Genomic DNA, 14,397 nt, shown 5'->3' on the forward strand with positions numbered 1-14,397 from the left:
GGTACACCTCTAATTGACTCAAATGATGTCAATTAGCCTATCAGAAGCTTCTAAAGCCATGACATCATTTTCTGGAATTTTCCAAGCTGTTTAAAGGCACAGTCAACTTAGTGTATGTAAACTTCTGACCCACTGGAATTGTGATACAGTGAATTATAAGTGAAATAATCTGTCTGTAAACAATTGTTGGAAAAATTACTTGTCATGCACAAAGTAGATGTCCTAACCGACTTGCCAAAACTGTAGTTTGTTAACAAGAAATTTGTGGAGTGGTTTTTTAAATTGTATTTTACCTTTATTTAACTAGGCAAGTCAGTTAAGAACAAATTCTTATTTTCAATGACGGCCTAGGAACTGTGGGTTATCTGCCTGTTCAGGGGCAGAACAACAGATTTGTACCTTGTCAGCTCGGGGATTTGAACTTGCAACCTTCCGGTTACTAGTCCAACGCTCTAACCACTAGGCTACCCTACCAAGTTTTAATGACTCCAACCTAAGTATGTAAACTTTCGACTTCAACTGTATATGCTTAATTTAATTTATGCAACTTAAATTGTAATATAAATGTTAGGCTATAAATTTAGATTTTTAATACATTCTAAGGCTGCATGATGCGCCTCTAATGACGATTTGAAAGAAGTCTCATGATAGGCATGAGCTCAGCTCTATTTCTTGCAAAGTCTGCACACACACTGACAAGCACTTGATAATATTCTCACCTATTAGACTATTCTTAATTTAATTTATGTTACATATAGCCTACTAATATGTGTGGAACTATTTTCGAATAGCCCACAAACAAAAACTTGTAATCCGTAGCCTGCACTTGAATAGCAAATGGATGTTATGTGGGGCTATGTTTTTAATATGTAAGCATAGGTGGTGCGTCCATAAATCTAGGGGAAGCTAAACTTTCCCTAAAATCAATTTGCATTATACTGAGCAGAAATATGAATGCAACATGTGACGTGTTGGTCCCATGTTTAATGCGCTGAAATAGAAGATCCAAGAAATTTTCCTTATGTACAAAAAACATATTTTTCTCAAATTGTTGGTACAAGTTTGTTTACATCCCTGTTAATGAGCATTTTTCCATTGCCAAGATAATCCAGCCACCTGACAGGTATGGCATATCAAGAAACTGATTAAACAGCATGATCATTACCAGTGGCTTAACTTTGGTTTTAGAAGTGGGGTGTCAACTGGCGACTGGTCTGGTGGTTCTCCCTCAGAAGTTTTTGGAGCATCTTAAGTTCATTTCCTGCATTTCTACTTGGGCTGACCCTGACAAAAAATGATCTTGGTTGACCAAGAGCAGTCTTCTTTTGACCAACCAAATTTTAAAACTTGTATTTATCCATATATAGAAACACCCTATGTGTTTTAATGAAATCAACTAGGCTATACAGTGCATTCGGAAAGTATTCAGACTCGACTTTTTCCACATTTTGTTACGTTACAGCCTTATTCTAAAATTGATCCATCATAAAACGTCTTGACGATGAAGAACACACTTCATTAAATCACTGTAGCTTTGTGCCTTGATCACAAAACTCTTGAAATGGATGGAAGGCCTCAGCATTCTGTTGACAAACAGTGTCTTTATTGAAGTGGAATTAAATTGAATACAGGCATGTGTGAGCATAGGATGTTTACAAGACATCAAATAAAAAGGCAACAGGACTCAACATAGAACAGTTCAAGTCATATTAAAAAAACTATTTTTACTTGTAGAACGTCCTACGTACATACAATATGACGTGAAACCAAATACATGTTGCAAGACCTATCCACCAATGGCATCATGCATTTCAGAGAAGTGGCATGTGATGGGTCTAGATTAGCCAAATGAAGTCTACAGCAGGCTGCTTGTAGCAGTGTAGATGCGGGTACTACCTGAACAAAACTGTTTCTCCCCACCCCCTCTGCTTGTATTACACGACTGCTGAGAGGTTACCCATAACATTGGGCAAACACACAGCAAACCTATCTTCCTTTGGCTGAATGCATAACCGGTTTGGCTTAATTTTGTCTGTGTAGGTCAACGTAACATATCAGTCATATCATCAAAATCATACTCTGAGATGAGCGACTGGCTCCCGGATCTCAGGGTAGAGACCGATTGTCAAAACCCAGTTCCCATGGCCAATTGTTTTTATATATTCACATGGAAAAGGTCAGTTCAATCGATTTTATAAAAGGCTGCTGTATAGTACTTTGATTTAGATATTTCTATACAGCAGAAATATATACAATATAACATATTTTTTTGCTTCCCCAGACTACAGATATACAGGCTACAAAATAATCAATGTTAATTATGGTGATCTATACATTGTTTATATACTCAATGCATTCCTTCACAGTTGGTGTCAAGTATGCTCGTGCACACGAGAGCATTGAGCCCTTTCTCACAGTGAATAGAGTATAACCCTAGTCGGAGGATGTCTGCAGAAAACCACCCCATACTGACAAACCAGAGTAAAATACAGTCTACTGTACGGCAACATTCCTGTGAAATCGACGCCGTTTAGCCCAAAACACATGACGACACCATCTGCACATTGTCCCACCCTTCAGTAATCAGGTTAAAAATACAACAAATGGAGAATTAAGGTGATTTGCATTCTAAACTTGGAGGGAGATAAAATAGATTTCTATTAAACAGAGATGTAAAAATGAAACAAATCCTCTTGACCACGCCACCAGCGTGAGTCTCTGCAACCCCACAGGGTGAGTGGGAGAGAGGGGCGGGGGACCGGCCACCTGTCTGTCAACTCAGGCCAACCAATCAGGCGCGGACCGGGTCGTGGTCGTCAGGACGAGGCTCCTGCAGCTGCACCACTGTCTCCACGGTGACCTCGCTGTCGTCGCTGGTGTCCAGGTGGTCGTCTTCATACTCGGAGGACTCCTGATCGGGCTCGGAACGTGAGGCGCCCGACATGGTGCCAAAAGAGTGGCCGCTGGTGGAGGCCATGGAGCGCAGCAGCGGGGTGCTCTCTGACACCTCGTTCTCATCGGGCCCGCTGTCGCCCTCCTCCGAATCGGAGTCTGAGTCGCCCGCAGAGGGGACCACCTTCTGCTTGCACACAGGACACGTCTTCCTGGTCTTGGTCAGCCAGGGGTCCACACACTTGTTGTGGTAAGCTGCAGGGAGGGAGAGGACAGGGAAAAAGGTCATGACACTCACAATCATAGGCAGCATGTAGGTTTTTTCTAGGGTTGTAAAGCAAAGGTACAACACACAAGGTAATCCTAAGGGTGTGCTTGTTATCTACTGACTATATAAGGGTGGACAATTTTGATTAGGTTTGCCTACAACACCTGGACAGGGTAATGGGGAATTTCAAAGGCAAACCTAGCTTAATGTATTAGAATACTAGGATTTAAGCTTAATAGGTTTACAAATAGGGGATTGTGGACATTTCAGGAAATAATGCTTTAAAAATGCTTTAAAAATTTTCAACAAGAAAATGGCATTTAGTCTATTTAACTTCTACATTACCAGTACTGTATACAGTATTAGTATAGCTTGACAGTGTCCAGAAGCTACGGCGGTTTTCTAAGAACAGTAGCGGTCAGGCCAGCTGCATATTAGATGCAGCAAAGTGAGCTGGAGCCAAATAGATGATTTTCTGGGATGATACAGACAGGCATGGTTCAAGGAACAGCTCAGGGTGCAGTAGAGCCCTTCAGACTGTCTCCCACTGAGACATCAACACATGACCTGGTGTTTAATACTACATCGCCAAAAGTATGTGGACACCTGCTCATTCCAAAATCATGGGCATTAATATGGAGTTAGTCCCCCCTTTGCTGCCTCCACTATTTCCACTAGATGGTTGGAAAACATTGCTGCAGGGACTTGCTTCCATTTAGCCATGCACATTAGTGAGGTTGGGCACTGATGTTGGGCGATTATGCCTGGCTCGCAGTCGGCGTTCCAATGCATCCCAAAGGTGTACGATGGGGTAGAGGTCAGGGCTCTGTGCAGGCCAGTCAAGTTCTTCCACACCAATCTCGACAAACCATTTCTGTATGGACCTTGCTTTGTGCAAATGGGGATTGTCATGCTGAAACAGGATAGGGCCTTACCCAAACTGTTGCTACCAAGTTGGAAGCACAGTATGCTGTAGCGTTAAGATTTCTCTTCACTGGAACTAATGGGCCTAGCCCAAACCATGAAAAACAGCCCAAGACCATTATTCCTCCTCCACAAAACTTTATAGTTGGCACTATGCATTAGGGCAGGTAGCGTTCTCCTGGCAGCCGCCAAACCCAGATTCGTCCGTTGGACTGCCAGATGGTGAAGCATGATTCCTCACTCCAGAAAACACTGCTCCTCACTCTAGAGAACGTGTTTCCACAGCTCCAGAGTCCAATTGCGGTGAACTTTACACCACTCCAGCTGACGCTTGGCATTGCGCATGGTGATCTTAGGCTTGTGTGTGGCTGATCGGCCATGGAAACCCATTTAATGAAGCTCCCGATGAACAGTTCTTGTGTAGACGTTGCTTCTAGAGGCCGTTTGGAACTTGGTAGTGAGTGTTGCAACTTTAGGACAGACAAATTTTATGCGCTTCAGCACTCGGCGGTCCTGTTCTGTGAGCTTGTGTGGTCTACCATTTGCGGCTGAGCCGTTGTTGCTCCTAGACATTTCCACTTCACAATAACAGCACTTACAGTTGACCGGGGCAGCTCTAGCAAGGCAGAAATTTGAAGAACATACTTGTTAGAAAGGTGGCATTCTATGACGATGCCACATTGAAAGTCACTGAGCTCTTCAGTAAGGCCATTCTACTGCCAATGTTTGTCTATGGAGATTGCATGGCTGTGTGCTTGATTTTATACACCTGTCAGCAATGGGTGTGGATGAAATAGCTGAATCCACTCATTTGAATGGGTGTTCACATACTTTTGTGTATCTAGAGCAGTGTTTCCCAACTCTAGTCTTCCAACAGCACACATTTTTGTTGTAGCCCTGGACAAAAACACCCGATTCAACTCATTGAGGACTTAGTGATTAGTTGACTCATTTAAATTAGGTGTGCTTGTCTGGGGCTACAACAAAAATGTGTACTTTTGGGGGTACTTGAGGACTAGAGTTGGAAAACACTGATCTAGAGGACTGCAGTGGAGGAGCACAGGTGGCAAGTCGATGGGTTTAGGGTAGTAGGTTGTTGTGTGTGTGTCAGGAGGGGGTAGAGGGCATGGCAGGCCAAGCCTCACCGTGAGAGCAGGGCAGGACCCGGAGCTTGTCTCCCTCCTCGTACTCATCCAGGCATATGGCACACACATCGTAGGCGTCCCCTAGGTACAAAAGAAACACGGTTCAATGGTAGAACAAAATACAGAAAAGTCCTCTTAATAAAGACATTTTAATTTACTCAATTGTGTAGCCCGTATTTATTTAAATGACGAGCTGATTCAAACTACTGTCAACTGACTCAGAGTGCCTTGCAAAAGTATTCACCCCCTTGGCATTTTTCATATTTTGTTGCATTACAACCTGTAATTTAAATTTAATTTCATGTAATGGACATACACAAAATAATCCAAATTGGTGAAGTGAAAAAAATGACTTGTTTCAAAAAATTCAAAAAAATAAAAGTGGTGTATGTATATGTATTCACCCCTTTTGCTATGAAGCCCCTAAATAAGATCTGGTGCAACCAATTACCTTTACAAGTCACATAATTATTTAAATAAAGTCCACCTGTGTGCAATCTAAGTGTCACATGATCTCAGTATATATACACCTGTTCAGAAAGGCCCCAGAATCTGCAACACCATTAAGCAAGGGGCACCACCAAGCAAGTGGCACCATGAAGACCAAGGAGCTCTCTGAACAGGTCAGGGACAAAGTTGTGGAGAAGTACAGATCAGGGTTGGGTTCTAAAAAAATATCAGAACTTTGAACATCCCATCGAGCACCAATAAATGGATCCTATTAAAAAATGGAAAGAATATGGCACCACAACAAACCTGCCAAGAGAGGGCCACCCTTAAAAAAATAAAAGAGAGTCGCACACTCTAGGAGCTCAGATGCAAAAATATTTATGTCCAATGTTTCGACAGACAAGCTGTCTTCATCAGGGTATAATGATAAACACTGCGGGATGACTCATTTATATAGTGTCAAAAGACACACACAGGTGTCTGTAATCATCGCTGGGTGTGACCTGATATCATTGGTTAATTCTCATACAAAAAACATAAATGGATAGCGTACGATCATAGATCAAATTTGGCTACATAAGCCTACAAACATTTACAATAGCAAAATCACAAGAATGGCTTCAGATCAAAGGGAAGGGAGCAAGGGTCCTTAAATTAAAGATCCAGGCAGCCTCTCGTTTTAACAATAAATTGTCGAGGTCACCCCCTCTCTAAGGGAGGCATGACATGTTCGATGCCAATATAACCTAGAGACGAAATCGAGTGGTTTTCTTCCAAAAAGTGGGCCGCAACTGGGTAAGTCGAGTTTTTGCACCTAATGGTGTTACGATGCTCCGAGATATGTACTTTTAATTTGCTCTTTGTTGTACCCACATCATTTTTACCACAAGGACAAGTTATAAGATAAATAACTGCCTTAGTGGAGCACGTGATAACACCTTTGATTGGGGTCTGTTTCCCTGTTTGGGGGTGTTTGAAGGATCTACATTTATAAGTGCCATTGCATTGAGCACAGCCATTACATTTGTAGTTTCCATCCAGTAGGGGTGCAAATATATGTTGTGCAGCGATATCTTGGGGTGGTAAATCAGAGTTTACCAATTGATCACTGAGGTTTCTGCCCCGCGAGAATACGACTAAGGGAAGGTCTGAAAACACATTACCGATACTATCATCGGCTCTTAGAATGTGCCAATGTTTGTGAACGATTCCCTTAATTTGTTCCGAGCACTTTGAATAGTGGGTAGTTAGAACGCAAGAATGCTTATTTTTGCGAGACTTACCTTGAAAAAGGTCATGTTTTGTTTTGAATTTTCTCAATGGCAGTATTAATCTGACCATTTTTATACCCCCTCTCCTTGAATTTTCTTTGCGTCTCAGCCATATTTCTTTCGAAATCTGATTGTTTTTTTTAACAAATTCTTTTGATTCGATAGAATTGGCTGTAGGGCAAACTGTTTTTCAAGGGAAGTGGATGACAACTATCAGCCCTCAACAAAATGTTACGATTAGTAGGTTCCTGTAAAGATCAGTGTATAGAACATTACCTTCACACAAGATCAAAAGATCAAGAAAACTGATTTGACGTGTATCAGATTGAGAGAGGGCAGCCCACCAAAACTCACAGACCAGGCAAGGAGGGCATTAATCAGAGAGGCAACAAAGAGACCAAAGATAACCCTGAAGGAGCTGCAAAGCTCCACAGCGGAGATTGGAGTATCTGTCGATAGGACCACTTTAAGCCGTACACTCCACAGAGCTGGGCTTTAAGGAAGAGTGGCCAGAAAAAAACATATAGAAGGAGGTAATCTGGTTAGATGAGACTAAAATGTAGCTTTTTGGCAATCAAGGAAAACGCTATGTCTGGCGTAAACCCAACACCTCTCATCACTCCGAGAATATCATCCCCACAGTGAAGAGTGGTGGTGGCAGCATCATGCTGTGGGGATGTTTTTCATCAGCAGGGACTGGGAAACTGGTCAGAATTGAAGGAATGATGAATGCCGCTAAATACAGGGAAATTCTTGAGGGAAACCTGTTTCAGTCTTCAAGAGATTTGAGACTGGGACGGAGGTTCACCTTCCAGCAGGACAATGACCCTAAGCATACTGCTAAAGCAACACTTGAGTGGTTGAAGAGGAAACATTTAAATGTCTTGGAATGGCCTAGTCAAAGCCCAGACCTCAATCCAATTGAGAATCTGTGGTATGACTTAAAGATTGCTGTACACCAGCGGAACCCATCCAACTTGAAGGAGCTGGAGCAGTTTTGCCTCGAAGAATGGGCAAAAATCAGTGGCTAGATGTGCCAAGCTTATAGAGACATACCCCAAGAGACTTGCAGCTGTAATTGCTGCAAAAGGTGGCTCTACAAAGTATTGACTTTTATGTTTGGGGGGGCGGGGGGTGAATAGTTATGCACGCTCAAGTTCTGTTTTTTTGTCTTGTTTGTTTCACAATAAAAAAATATTTTGCATCTTCAAAGTGGTAGGCATGTTGTGTAAATCAAATGATACAAACCCCCAAAAATCAAATTTAATTCCAGGTTGTCAGGCAACAAAATAGGAAAAGTGCCAAGGGGGTGAATACTTTTGCAAGCCACTGTACCTCCGCTTTCAAGTAATTTCCCTACATTTGTTTCAGACTAAGTTCTCACTCTTTCTAAAATTCCACTCCAAGAACATTCCCGCCATGTATGTGGCTACCAAACTGGGCCAAACCTTAACTGACTTGCCTAGTTAAATAAAAGTAAAAAAAAATCAAAATCACTCCCTTTCAAATTCCACAGCATTCTTTCCTGCCCCTTCCCTTGTGGGGAGGACGAGGTGCTGTGCTGTGGAGGGTGCCGGATATGTGGGCCAGTGTTTATTTAAGCTTTAAATGAGCATGTTTTGCTGCTCCTCAGTACCCGTGCCAGGATTGCATGTAACCGTATAAGGATGGGGAGTCATGTCCACCCCCACTTCACTAAAGTCACAGACTCAATCTCTCCCTCTTTTTTACTTGTCTCTGCCCCTCTCTCTTTCCTCTGTCTCGTGCTCTCTTTTTCTCAGACTGTCTTTGTTGCCTGTCTCCAACTTTCTTTTTTTCTCTCTGTCTGTCATTGTCACTTCTTGTCTTTATCCATTTCTCATTTCTCCCTCTCTCTCCTCCTCTCTCTGTCTGAACTTGAACCCAGTGCTGGATGGGGGGGGAGCATTTATAAAGGCATGGCTCCAGCACAAACTCAGAAAATGCTGAACTGTGGCACTGGGCTGTTCTGAGTGAAGTTGAGCACTAAGCAGAAAAATACTTTGACACCACAAACTCAAAGGGTGTGTACACTGCTAAGTAAGACATACGGAATAGCACAAAGGCACATTCACTAACAGTGACATGTAAGACTTGTTCCTCACTTGTTCCGAGAAGTTCTCCAGCAGCATAACTCAATTTAACAACCTGATATAGCCAAGTAAGCAAAAACACAAGTATCATACACTACATGACCAAAGGTATGTGGACACCTGCTCGTCGAACATCACATTCCAAAATCATGGCATTAATATGGAGTTGGTCCATCCTTTGCTGCTATAACAGCCTCCACTCTTCTGGGAAGGCTTTTCACTAGATGTCGGAAACATTGCTGCGGGGACTTGCTTCCATTCAGCCACAAGAGCATTAGTGAGGTCGGACACTGATTTTGAGCGATTAAGCCTGGCTCGCAGTCGGCTTTCCAATTCATCCCAAAGGTGTTTGATGGAGTTGAGGTCATGACTCTGCGCAGGCCAGTCAAGTTCTTCTACAGCAATCTTGACAAACCATTTCTGTATGGAGCTCGCTTTGTGCATTGTCATTCTGAAACAGGGAAGGGCCTTCCCCAAACTGTTGCCACAAAGTTGGAAGACCAGAATTGTCTAGAATGTCATTGTATGTTGTCGCATTAAGATTTCCCTTCACTGGAACTAGGGGGCTGAGCCCGACCATGAAAAATAGCCCCAGACCATTATTCTTTCTCCATCAAACTTTACAGTTGGCACTATGCATTGGGGCAGGTATCTGATTTGTCGTTTCCACTGCTCCAGAGTCCAATGGCGGCGAGCTTTACACCACTCCAGCCGACGCATGGCATCACGCATGGTGATTTTAGGCTTGTGTGCGGCTGCTCGGCCATGGAAACCCACTTCGTGAAGATCCTGACTAACAGTTCTTGTGCTGATGTTGCTTCCAGAGGCAGTTTGAAACTCGGTAGTGTGTGCTGCAACCAAGGACAGACGATTTTTATGTTCTACGTGCTTCAGCACTCGGGGGTCCCGCTGTGAGCTTGTGTGGCCTACCACATCGCAGCTGAACCGTTGTTGCTCCTAGATGTTTCCACTTCACAATAACAGCACTTACAGTTGTCCAGGGCAGCACTAGTAGAGCAGAAATTTTACAAACTGACTTGTTGGAAAAGTGTCATCCTATGACGGTGCCATTTTGAAAGTCACTGAGCACTTGTTTGTCTATGGAGATTGCATGGCGGAGTGCTCAATTTTATAAACCTGTCAGTAACGGGTGTGGCTGAAATAGCAGAATTCACTAATTTGAAGGGGTGTCCACATGCTTTTGCATATATAATTTTTTAAAACTTGTGTTCTTTACTATTCCATTGAGATTATTATTAACCGTTTATTATTAACCGTTCTTAATTTTCTGATTTCTAAATTACATTACTACGAGAGCCTTATTAGATTTTGTAATCTTCCAGTCAAATGCCCATATCAAGCAGTTCAAGTTTTTTTGTGTTTGTTGGTCAGAGAGAAGCACGGCAGCAGAATTCTCTGGTTGAGCAGAATTCACGGTCTGGTCATCTCTTTTCATGAAAGCATGGAATTAAACTACTCAGGCTGATCAAAGGAGCTGGTGTGGGCACATTAATCACTAACTCCATTTCCTGGAACTTTCTACTGGGCAAAGTTAGTAATGACATTACTAATTACTTCACATACATCACTTCAACAAATGTCGGAACAGACCATGCATGACCATGTCATCCGAGAATGAAAAAACTGTTCTTACACAGCAGCATAAAACTAATTATTGAAGAATTTTCATCCAACCTTCAACCATGTTTGTAAGATTCTATCTTTAGACAATAATGTTAATCAAACTCTATATGGTTTGATTGGCTGGTTATTATCCCATTATCACTGATTGCGACAGACTCTTTTCAACACTACCCTTATCTGACATTGTGTTGAAGTGGCCCCTAAGGGCCTTTGGGGACCAGTAGTTTAAAAAGAGCCAGAATGTCAATGAATTGCTCCAGTCAGCCAGCCAGCATTCCTGGATCTCAGGAGGAATCACGCTCCCTTACTAAACTAATCAGAGCGAGGAGACAAGAGTGTGTGTGATGCGCACAGATCTGCACAGCTACCTACAGCTAGAGCCAACATGGCTGTGGTAAGGCTACTTGCTGTGATCTGTGAAGGTACGAGAAGGGACTGTATCACAATACTCCTGCCTCACTGTTCACACAGTGTCAGAGCCTCCGCAGCTGCTTTCGCTCTGTGTGAGTGTATGTGTACTCAGCCCAGGGCTGGAACAGAGCAGAGGGAGGGGAGGAGCACACACAGTGACTCATCAGTTGGAGAGCCCTGGGGAGAGACGGGAGGGCAGGGGTCAGAGGGAGAGCCCGGTCCATCTCATAAACGGGGCGATGGGGTACCATCTTAGGTTCAGTGGTTTTAGAGGGTGAACTGGAGCAAGGGAAAATTAATCTCCCTGGCTTCCTCTGTTTCTCTGGAACTGCTGGTTTTGAGATTTCTGTGTCTGCTCTCCGTCTGGTGGCGAAACCACACACACAGCTGGGCCCCTCAGTCTTAACCAGAGCCAGAAAGCCAGACAAAAAGCGCACAGTCACATGGTAAGCTTACAGTTCATTCGGGAAGTATTCAGACCCCTTCCACTTTTACACTTTTTGTTACGTTACAGCTGTATTCTAAAATGGATTCAATCGTTTTTCTTCCCTCATCAATCTACACACAATACCCCATATTGACTAAGCAAAAATAGTAACAAAATGTGGAAAAAGTCAAGGTGTCTGAATACTTTCCGAATGCACTGTATATGAGGCTAACTTCATATGGATTATGCAAGGGCTAGCAACAAGGCTGCAACAAAGTCAAAAACATAATTCCACTTTGACATTATGGGGTATTGTTTGTAACACAACAAAATGTGGAAAAAGTCAAAGGTTGTGAATACTTTCTGAAGGCACGGTAATACTCCTCAGACTGGTATTGTGTGCTAATTACGCTGCTTATTGTACATTGCATTGAGATAGGTACTCTAAGCCTATTCAGACCCCCCTTCCTGCCAAATTCCTCATTAGCGCCGCAGGCTAGAAGCACCACACCTCAACGCACAGACAATACGGTAGGCCGGCTAATCAGCTAGCATCTCCCCCATGTCATCCCCCTGCCCAGAGAAGCCTGCATCGCTCAATTAAGGGAATGAATACATGCTTTATTCACGCCACCAGAGATATAATTGCATCAGCACACACTGCACTCCTCTGGGATTAGCCTAGAGTTGTGACGAGTCCATAAAACCAAGCCTGGAATGACAGGGAAAACAACTAAAAGGCCTAGTGCGCTAACACTACAATGTGATACCATTAGATTAGCATCGCTAACACTGCTGATAATAACACAACTAACCTACAGCCAGAGGACATAGAGGCCAGTGTAGAGAGAAGTTGCTTCTAATTGTCTGTGACTTGTAGGCACTTCTGGGAGATGATGCGATTAAACCATTGTGGCGCATGGTTCTCATCTTCGTGTAACATTTTTCAGTGGGCACAGACTGGTTCCAATCCAAAGCCCTTAGTGATAGGCCTTCTCTTTCAATTGTCCACGCACATATGTAGACAAGCACACACAGTGCCAGTGAAGACCAGGCATCCACTTACTGTAGGTTCAGTTAAAAACCAGACTCAGCATCAGGTTTAGCTGAGGATGGTGACTAAGGGCACCATTCCCACACACACACACTGACCCCTGGTTACGGGCACCCTGCCCAAACACAGCCCGCCGGGAGAATAGACAAGTGGAAGAGAGTGAGGTCATGGAGAAAGAGAAGCAGCAGACAGAAGCACTCAGCTTTGCCTTGCTGCGGTCACACAGTGGTGTTAGAGACAGCTAAAAATACCCTGGGCTGGAGAACGTGAGCTCTGAGTTCTGCATAAAAGGTATAAAAAGAGGTCCGTTCGTGTTGGCACACTGTAAACAATTAGCGCAGAACGTGTCCAACGAGTGATCTAAAAGGTGGCTCCGTGATTCACGTTTGTCATCGCCCACTCCATGTAGAGAGATGTATGGGACGGCTGCAAGACTCGGCCTCGGACGAGTGTGTATCTGGGATGCCATTCCATCCCGGAACACAGCACTGTCAGCCTAGCTATCCAGCTACCTCACCTTCCATGTTGAAATGGCGCCAAGCTGGCAAACTCGCTCCAGCCTATTAGGATCAACTAACAAGGTTTGGTATACTCCCCCTCAGGCCTAATAGGCCAATCAAAAAGCAAGGAAACGCTCAGATCATTGCTTTAAATGATAAATTGTCCAATCTCGGTCATTGACTACACTTCCTAGCCTTACCTACCAGTACTTATTCATTCTCCATAAGACGGCGAGGTACAGGCATTCCGGACTCTCCACAGGCCTATTCCACGCAATGCAAGCAGAGATCCGGTGTGCTGGGCTTAAAGGGTGATTAGGTAGAGCTTTGGTGTCCCCGCTTGGTATCGCCAAACAGTCTGACAGAGCCATCATCCTGACCAACCTGCCCTCTAAATACACCTCTGCTGTCTTCAACCAGGATCTCAGTAATCACTGCCTCATTGCCTGCGTCCGTATTGGGTCCGCTGTCAAACGACCACCCCTCATCACTGTCAAACGCTCCCTAAAACACGTCAGCGAGCAGGCCTTTCTAATCGACCTGGCCCGGGTATCCTGGATAGCTGATGTTCTGAAAGAGCTGCAAAAACTGGACCCCGACAAATCAGCTGGGCTAGACAATCTGGACCCTTTCTTTCTAAAAATGATCCGCCATAATTGTTGCAACCCCTATTACTAGCCTGTTCAACCTCCCTTTCGTATCGTCTGAGATCTCTAAAGATTGGAAAGCTGCCGCGGTCATCCCCCTCTTCAAAGGGGGAGACACTCTAGACCTATATCTATCCTACCCTGCCTTTCTAAAACCTTTGAAAGCCAAGTTAAGAAACAGATCACTGAACATTTCGAATCCCACCGTACCTTCTCCGATATGCAATCTGGTTTCAGAGCTGGTCATGGGTGCACCTCAGCCACGCTACTGGTCCTAAATGATATCATAACCACCATCGATAAAATACAACACTGTGCAGGTGTCTTCATCAACCTGGCCAAGGCTTTTGACTCTGTTAATCACCGCATTCTTATTGGCAGACTCAACAGCCTTGGTTTCTCAAATGACTGCCTCGCCTGGTTCACCAACTACTTCTCAGATAGAGTTCCGCGTGTCAAATCGGAGGGCCTGTTGTCCAGACCTCTGGCAGTCTCTATGGGGGTGCCACAGGGTTCAATTCTCGGGCCGACTCTTTTCTCTGTATCCATCAATGATGTCTCTCTTGCTACTGGTGATTCTCTGATCCACCATTCTGTATACTTCTGGCCCCAGATGAGCTTCAATGCCATACAATACTACTTCCGTGGCCTCC

The 14,397-nt window shown here is 43.9% G+C and overlaps 1 protein-coding gene across 3 annotated transcripts in view; it reads right to left on the reverse strand.

The window, feature by feature from the left end:
- Nucleotides 1-1,581: 1,581 nt before the first annotated feature.
- The window catches only part of LOC112235962 (E3 ubiquitin-protein ligase RNF13), an 86,211-nt gene continuing 73,395 nt past the window's right edge, over nucleotides 1,582-14,397 (reverse strand). For all 3 annotated transcript variants that reach the window (XM_024404521.2, XM_024404523.2, XM_024404522.2), the window contains 2 exons: nucleotides 5,230-5,310; nucleotides 1,582-3,147 (listed from right to left, as the gene is read on the reverse strand). In XM_024404521.2, the coding sequence (XP_024260289.1) occupies nucleotides 2,792-3,147; nucleotides 5,230-5,310 (437 nt within the window). In that variant the 3' untranslated portion in view covers nucleotides 1,582-2,791. The remainder of the gene's footprint in view (nucleotides 3,148-5,229; nucleotides 5,311-14,397) is intronic.

Source organism: Oncorhynchus tshawytscha, linkage group LG05, assembly GCF_018296145.1.
Source record: "Oncorhynchus tshawytscha isolate Ot180627B linkage group LG05, Otsh_v2.0, whole genome shotgun sequence".
NCBI classification, from domain to species: domain Eukaryota; kingdom Metazoa; phylum Chordata; class Actinopteri; order Salmoniformes; family Salmonidae; genus Oncorhynchus; species Oncorhynchus tshawytscha.